The 6,580-nt window shown below is 44.5% G+C and overlaps 1 protein-coding gene across 1 annotated transcript, besides 10 other annotated features; it reads left to right on the plus strand.

Moving 5' to 3' along the window:
• Positions 1 to 231: 231 nt before the first annotated feature.
• EKO05_0011212 (uncharacterized protein) lies at positions 232 to 1,335 on the plus strand (the record flags this gene model as incomplete). The annotated part of the gene is made up of 1 exon (XM_038947422.2): positions 232 to 1,335. The coding sequence occupies one exon, from the start codon at positions 232 to 234 to the stop codon at positions 1,333 to 1,335; it is 1,104 nt and encodes a 367-aa protein (XP_038793467.2).
• A 3,645-nt stretch (positions 1,336 to 4,980) lies between these two features.
• Positions 4,981 to 5,088: a mobile genetic element.
• A 13-nt stretch (positions 5,089 to 5,101) lies between these two features.
• Positions 5,102 to 5,197: a dispersed repeat.
• Positions 5,198 to 5,358: a mobile genetic element.
• Positions 5,359 to 5,386: 28 nt separating this feature from the next.
• Positions 5,387 to 6,234: a dispersed repeat.
• Positions 5,439 to 5,478: a tandem repeat.
• Positions 5,479 to 5,508: a tandem repeat.
• Positions 5,509 to 5,532: a tandem repeat.
• A 4-nt stretch (positions 6,235 to 6,238) lies between the features above and the next one.
• Positions 6,239 to 6,420: a dispersed repeat.
• Positions 6,294 to 6,342: a tandem repeat.
• Positions 6,421 to 6,433: 13 nt separating the features above from the next.
• Positions 6,434 to 6,489: a dispersed repeat.
• Positions 6,490 to 6,580: the final 91 nt, after the last annotated feature.

Here is a 6,580-nt window from a genome sequence, read left to right on the forward strand (position 1 = left end):
TGTAGTTTTGCCTTCTAGTGGCCGATCTGTAGCGTATGAGATACAGGCAAGGTTGGTGGTTCGTGAACTTTGCATTCCGCGTACAGTAGCTCTGCAAATGTTTCACAACAGGCTGGGTAAACCCGCAGTAACAATGCAGCGGGCTTTCCTAAGTCTGCTGTACAGGAATGATTCATAATTTATCTCCGTCCAAAAACCGGGACTGGCAATTATCTTTTGTCTCATGTTGGCATGTATTGTTGCATGTTAAAACCTGGCTTCCTCGGAGCATCAAGCTACATAGACTCAAACCGCGTCGTCTCTCAACAGATGCCTTCTAACACAGCTGCATGGATTGCTGACGCGAAATCGTACCCTCTTGAGGTCAAAAATGCTCCCACCCACGTCCCAGGCCCCAACGAGATCCTAGTACGTAACTGTGCTGTGGCCGTCAATCATATCGATGTTATGATCCAGAGAAGCGCCTTTCATCCCATGAACTACCCAGCCATCGTTGGCCAGGATGTGGCTGGCGAGGTTGCCGCTGTTGGACCAGGTGTTACCCGTTTTAAGAAAGGCGATCGCATCCTAGGCCACTCCATACTCTATGCTACCCTGCAAAGTCGGGACGGAGCCTTCCAAAGGTATACGATTGTGCGCACCAACCTAGCTAGCCAATTGCCGGATGAAATGCCTTTCGAAGACGCGTGTGTTCTTCCTGTAGGGCTGTCGACTGCTGCCTGCGCCTTATTCCAGGGAACGCATCTAGACCTACGATTGCCAACAAGGATGGAAGCAGCTTCGACCCCTACTGAAACAGTTCTGATCTGGGGTGGTTCCTCGAGCGTAGGCTGCAATGCGATCCAGCTAAGCGTGGCGGCCGGGTACGAGGTCTTCGCCACCACATCGCCGCAGAATTTTGAGTTCGTACGGAAGCTCGGTGCAAGTCAAGTCTTCGACTATCAAGAACGCAACGTTGTGAACGATTTAGTGCACGCTTTATCCGGAAAAACACTGGCAGGTGCATTGGATGCTATCGGCTTTGCGGCGGCTATCGCCACTGCGAAGGTCGTGGAACAATGCAAAGGCTCCAAAAAGATGTCCACCACATTACCGGTTCCAGCAGAGATCCCAATCGGTGTCACCGCTAAGCATGTTCGCGGCGATGACCTTCGTGATAATCATCTTGGCAAAGCAATATACGAAGATTTTCTGCCTGAGGCACTGGAGCGCCAGGCCTTTGTACCTGCCCCGAAACCGGTGGTGGTTGGAGAAGGCCTAGAAAAGGTTCAACACGCAATCGATCTGCTACAGAAGGGGGTGTCAGCTAAGAAGCTGGTAGTAATCGTCTCGTAGTCATGTGTAAGATGAGTCTATGTCACCGTCCTAAATCGTGAACGCTCATTTATCGGAAAGAAATGTGATTTGTTCCTTGAATAGTCGCATGCTCCATGAAAAAGGCACCCTATGAGACTCAACATGCAATATTTTAAAGAGTCAAGGATCATGTTGTCATCTCTTGATGATGACACTGGACAAGTTGCCGGGCTCTGTATTTCTAGTGCTGTCCTTGGCAATTCATACCTTGAATCCTTGCCGTATCTTTTTAATCAATCTCTTAGGGGTAAGATCATTCCCTTCTTTGTTGCTTCGCTAATCTTTTATGAAGCTATGGCCGGGTGAAACCCGTAGGCTGGTAATGCTCACATATGGGAGGCCTGCGCAGCGTCTAGACGGTTTGCGAATTCTATGTATCGCAGGCTGTCTAGGAAGATGTATATCTCGTCAATAAGCGTTCCCGACCTATTCATGACAAGAATGGTGACAGATTCGTTTTCGAAAGGGCCAACTGTGGTTTCCGATGTTTGTCGTAGATTGAGCACAACTTTCCGGGTTGCTTCATCAACGATGATGTGGCGTTCGTCTATCACAGCAAACTTGATGTTTTTTAAAATCGTACGAAGGGTAGGATATCGTTTAATTATCTCCTCGTTTGTGTGGGAAGACCTAAAGCTTGGAGTGATGCAGTGGGTAATACACGTGGACGTGCGGATAGCTCGAAAAGAGGTCTCATCGATGGTTTCGATTGATATGTATTTGGATGCCGTATCGAGGAGAGTATCGCGAGTCGGGGCCATTGTGATCCCCGTGTAACGAGTGCAATTTTGAAAGGTCTTGAAAGGGATCAAAGCTATGAGAGGGTCCTTTATGGATGTTTTCCAGGACCCGCGATCATTAGATTTCAGCCAAAAGATTCTTCTTAGCCTGCAGGCTTTGCGGGGTTCCCCTATGTATCAATGGAAAAATGAGGCAAGGAGAAAAAATGATGATTCATAGCACATTCCTCTTTCAGCGGCTATCAATCAGCCATGATTTAGCTGGTCACCAGAATCGCATTGCTAATCGCAATCATGAGCGAATTTTGTAATCTCATTCCAGCAATCCACTTGACTGTGAACTTTTGGTACGTGAAAAATCAACGCGCTTTGACAAGCTGCATTCCAGCAAGCCCACAATCCAATGAAGATATGCTTGTTTGCACTGAGACGCAATCTGTGGGTTACATTCCAGTTGGTCAACGCATGTACAGTATCTTCGGTTGCTTAAATGTTCAGTAAAGATAATTTGGGTACAAATTCTGGATGTTAATCTACGTCCCTCCTAGGCCTCGACTCATGTAACAGCTCATGATTCACTTTTAGACATTGGTAGTGCTCGGAGACTTGAATTTTAAATGAGCTGAAGTCCTAGTTATACAACGGTGAGTCAGTGATAAGGAATTGCTTTAAAATTCGAGATATACTTGCCCTGACGATACTTTACAATCCTTCGAGCTCCCAGATCACTCTGGCTAACTGCATGGTAGCTCATCAACCCTAATGTGGCTACAATGACTCTTCTCGAACGATTTATGTGTGGATCCTCCAAATCCCATTCTTCCAATATTTACGAAGATGACATTGTGTATCCAGTACATGCTCTCGATGATACAAAAACTTTCCGCAGTTTGTTATTTGCGTGGACGATCCGCTTCAACGACGTATTGGACGCAGATAAATTGTGTTTCGCACTGAGAAGGCTTCTTGAAATTGAAGACTGGAGAAAAATTGGTGGTCGCTTGAGATTGAAGGTATCATAAAACGTCCCAACATAGCTTCACTAGGGCTGACAATCCCTTGTCAGAACGACGGTAAACTGGAGATCCACGTCCCACGAACATTTACAAAAGAACGAAGGCCCTTCTCGTACAGCCACGAGCACTTTAACGAGGATATAGAAAACCACAACCTGGCGAAAGACTTTCCCAGGCCTGATGGGAATGTATCAATCTGGCCCAGTCCTCAAAGTTTCCAAACCTTTGGCGCTCGACCTGGTGCACCCACCAGTCTCAAAGACCTCTTGTCTGGAGATACACCGCAAATATCGCTGCACATCACAACTTTTATGAACGCGACGTTTGTTGCCATCGTATGGCCGCATACGTTAATGGACATGATCGGTCAGCAAGCCTTCCTCACTGCTTGGTCATTGGTACTAGCCAGACAAGAATTTGCTCTGCCGGCTGTACTCGGTGCAAGAAAGGATGTTCTATGTGCCATTCTAGACGAAACAGAAGGTGGACCAACAGAGTACTGTTTAAGATCCAAGCAACTACGAGGGATTTCTTTGATTGAATTTGGGATGCGGCTGGCCTGGGATATGCTGTGCGGCCCGACTCCAGAGACGCGCATTATCTGTCTATCCAAATGGGCTATGGACAGCCTTCGACTTCAAGCTCAAACAGATCTTACAACATCCACTGATGGGAAAGATGCATCCTTCATCAGCCACAACGATGTACTGGTAGCTTGGATAGTGCGCGCAGTAGCTACGTCAATCCCCAAAGCACGCCCAGTTACGGCTTTACACGCAGTGAATGCTCGATACCGGCTTCCAGCCCTCATCAACGCGCCGGGAGTCTATCTCCAGAACATGGTCGTAACAGCTTGGACATTACTTTCCCCTGAGCTCGCAATAGGTCCACTAGGCCAAATCGCGCTGATTAATCGACAGTGTCTCAATGAACAGGGAACAGAAGCGCAAGTGCTAGCGAATCTGCAAGAGCAGCGCCGAACGACCGACCCTTCAAAGCTCTTTTTTGGCCCCTCGGATTCACAACTGATTCTTTTCACTGACTGGACTAAAGCCAAATTACTCCATGCTCTGAATTTTAGTCCCGCAGTTGTTCGTACTGGCGATACCAGCAATGCGAGATCTAATCCGAGTGGGACTCCAATCTATCATCATGCCTTTCCTATGCAGCAAAGCCGCCAGCCGAGATTAATGGCTGTGATACTAGACAAGGACTACAATGGTAGTTATTGGCTTATGTTAACCATACCGCCAAATGCCTGGATTAAACTTAAGGAATCTTTACAAAGGTTACAAGAGTAGCATACTAGAACTTAAACTTTTCATTTTACTACAAGTGTAACGAGGTTTCGTGAAGCCCGTTGTGGACTTGCAGTGTCCCGACGCTATCCTACTAGGGAATAGTGCCACATGTAGCCACGGTGTGCAAAATCTGCGCTCTAGGCAATCTTAGGGGACAACAAGTATTATTGTTATTACTAATCTACCTATTACTATCCCTCCACTATCTATCCTAGTGTGAAGCAAGTACTATTGCCCACAACTAGGACCTTACATAATAATACTTTGTTTATCTAATTGTTAAATGCGAGGTGTGTTAAATGCGAGGTGTGTTAAATGCGAGGTGTGTTAAATGCGAGGTGTGTTAAATGCGAGGTGTGTTAGATGATCATGCGAGGGGTGTTAAATGCGAGGTGTGTTAAATGCGAGGTGTGTTAAATGCGAGGTGTGTTAAATGCGAGGTGTGTTAAATGCGAGGTGTGTTAGATGATCATGCGAGGGGTGTTAAATGCGAGGTGTGTTAAATGCGAGGTGTGTTAAATGCGAGGTGTGTTAGATGATCATGCGAGGGGTGTTAAATGCGAGGGGTGTTGAATACGAGGTATTAGAGGAATAGGTTAGGCGATAGACCTGCTAAGAAGTGCGCAGGGGCCCCTACCAAAATTTAGAGAAGACAAAAACCACCCTTACACAGAAGACAATAAATAATAGAAGTGTTACAAAAAATTCCTGCCACAACAGCGCTAGCGTTTATTGCTTTAGCGCTAGCAAAACAGGGAGAGGTTAAGCACAGACTAGCTGCTAATGATTGATTAATTGATAAGTTTAACGTCCTGTGTAAGTCTAAGACTATATAAGACAAGAGCAGTTAAGCTGCTCTAGTAATTTAAGGAGTGTGTTTGTTTAAAGGGATAGTAAATGTGTGTTTGTAGTCCAATAGTGAGGGCCTGTGCCCTAGGTTGTTAAGAAGAGCTGTTGCCCTGTTAAATTAGGGTTGTGTAGAACTATCCTACAAGTAGGTAGTTGTAGTGTTTGTTGTTTGTTGTCTATTACTAACTATTGCTATTATAGTAGAAAGTCTTTATATTGTTGTTGTTATTGTTGTTGTTATTTGTTTGTCTATTACTATTGCTAGTAGTAGACTGCTAGGGGTGTTTAAGCTGTTGCTTAGTCGATTTTGTAGGATATAGCTAGGGATATAGACCTGCTACTTCACTAAGGCAGCAGGTATCTATAGGCCTAAGGAGAGAGCTGTTGCTTTGTTAATATAGTGTTCGTATTAGGGGTAGGTTTAAGCTGTTGCTTAGTTAATTTTGTCTAGGTATAGGAGGTTAGTATAGCTAGTTATAATAGGGGTATTTGTATAGGTTGTAGCTAGGTATATAGACCTGTTGCTTTACTAAGGCAACAGGTATCTATAGGCCTAAGAGGAGAGCTGTTGCTTTGTTAATAGAGTAGTCGTATAGGGGTACGTTAAGCTGTTACTTAGTTAAATTTGTCTAGGTATAGAGAGTTAGTATAGCTAGTTATAATAGGGGGTATTAGTAATAAAGTAATAGCTGTGTAGCAATTGCTAGGCAGGCAATAGCTATAGCTAGGAGTTCTCTGTTTGTTGTGCCTTTAACTGGTCTAAATCTTTAAGCGCACGGGCTATTACAGAGATTTTATCTTAACTAAGACCAGATAACCACTCTGTTTAGCTTACAATAGCCAGCGTGCCTGTTCCAGCGCCTGCACTACAAAACAGACGCTAGAAATAGATGTTAGGAAGGCATGTTGGTAATATTGGGATGAAAAATTGATAGAAATCGACCTTTTTCTAACTATGAAAAGTTGGTGTTCGGTGGACTAGCTGCTAAAAAGCTTACTACAGCCTAGGACTTCTATAACACCTTAAGTTTCTATAATACCTTCTAGTTCTATACTACCTTGTACTTCTACACTACTACTTGTTATTACAGCTTCCTATTACAGTTAGAATAATAGATCTTAGTAATATGAATATTAAGAGGAAGGAGGAGGAGGAAGACAAACTAACTGCAACAACGTAGGATATTAGAAGTCTCTAATAGGTGTGGGTATCCGCTACAAGGTGTATATGTGCACTAGGATAGTTACATAGAGAATTATTCTGTTCCTATAGGTCTTGTACAAAAGGATACTTAAAAACTAACTATCTAGACCTATA

This window comes from Ascochyta rabiei, chromosome 21 (genome assembly GCF_004011695.2).
Source record: "Ascochyta rabiei chromosome 21, complete sequence".
Lineage (NCBI taxonomy): Eukaryota > Fungi > Ascomycota > Dothideomycetes > Pleosporales > Didymellaceae > Ascochyta > Ascochyta rabiei.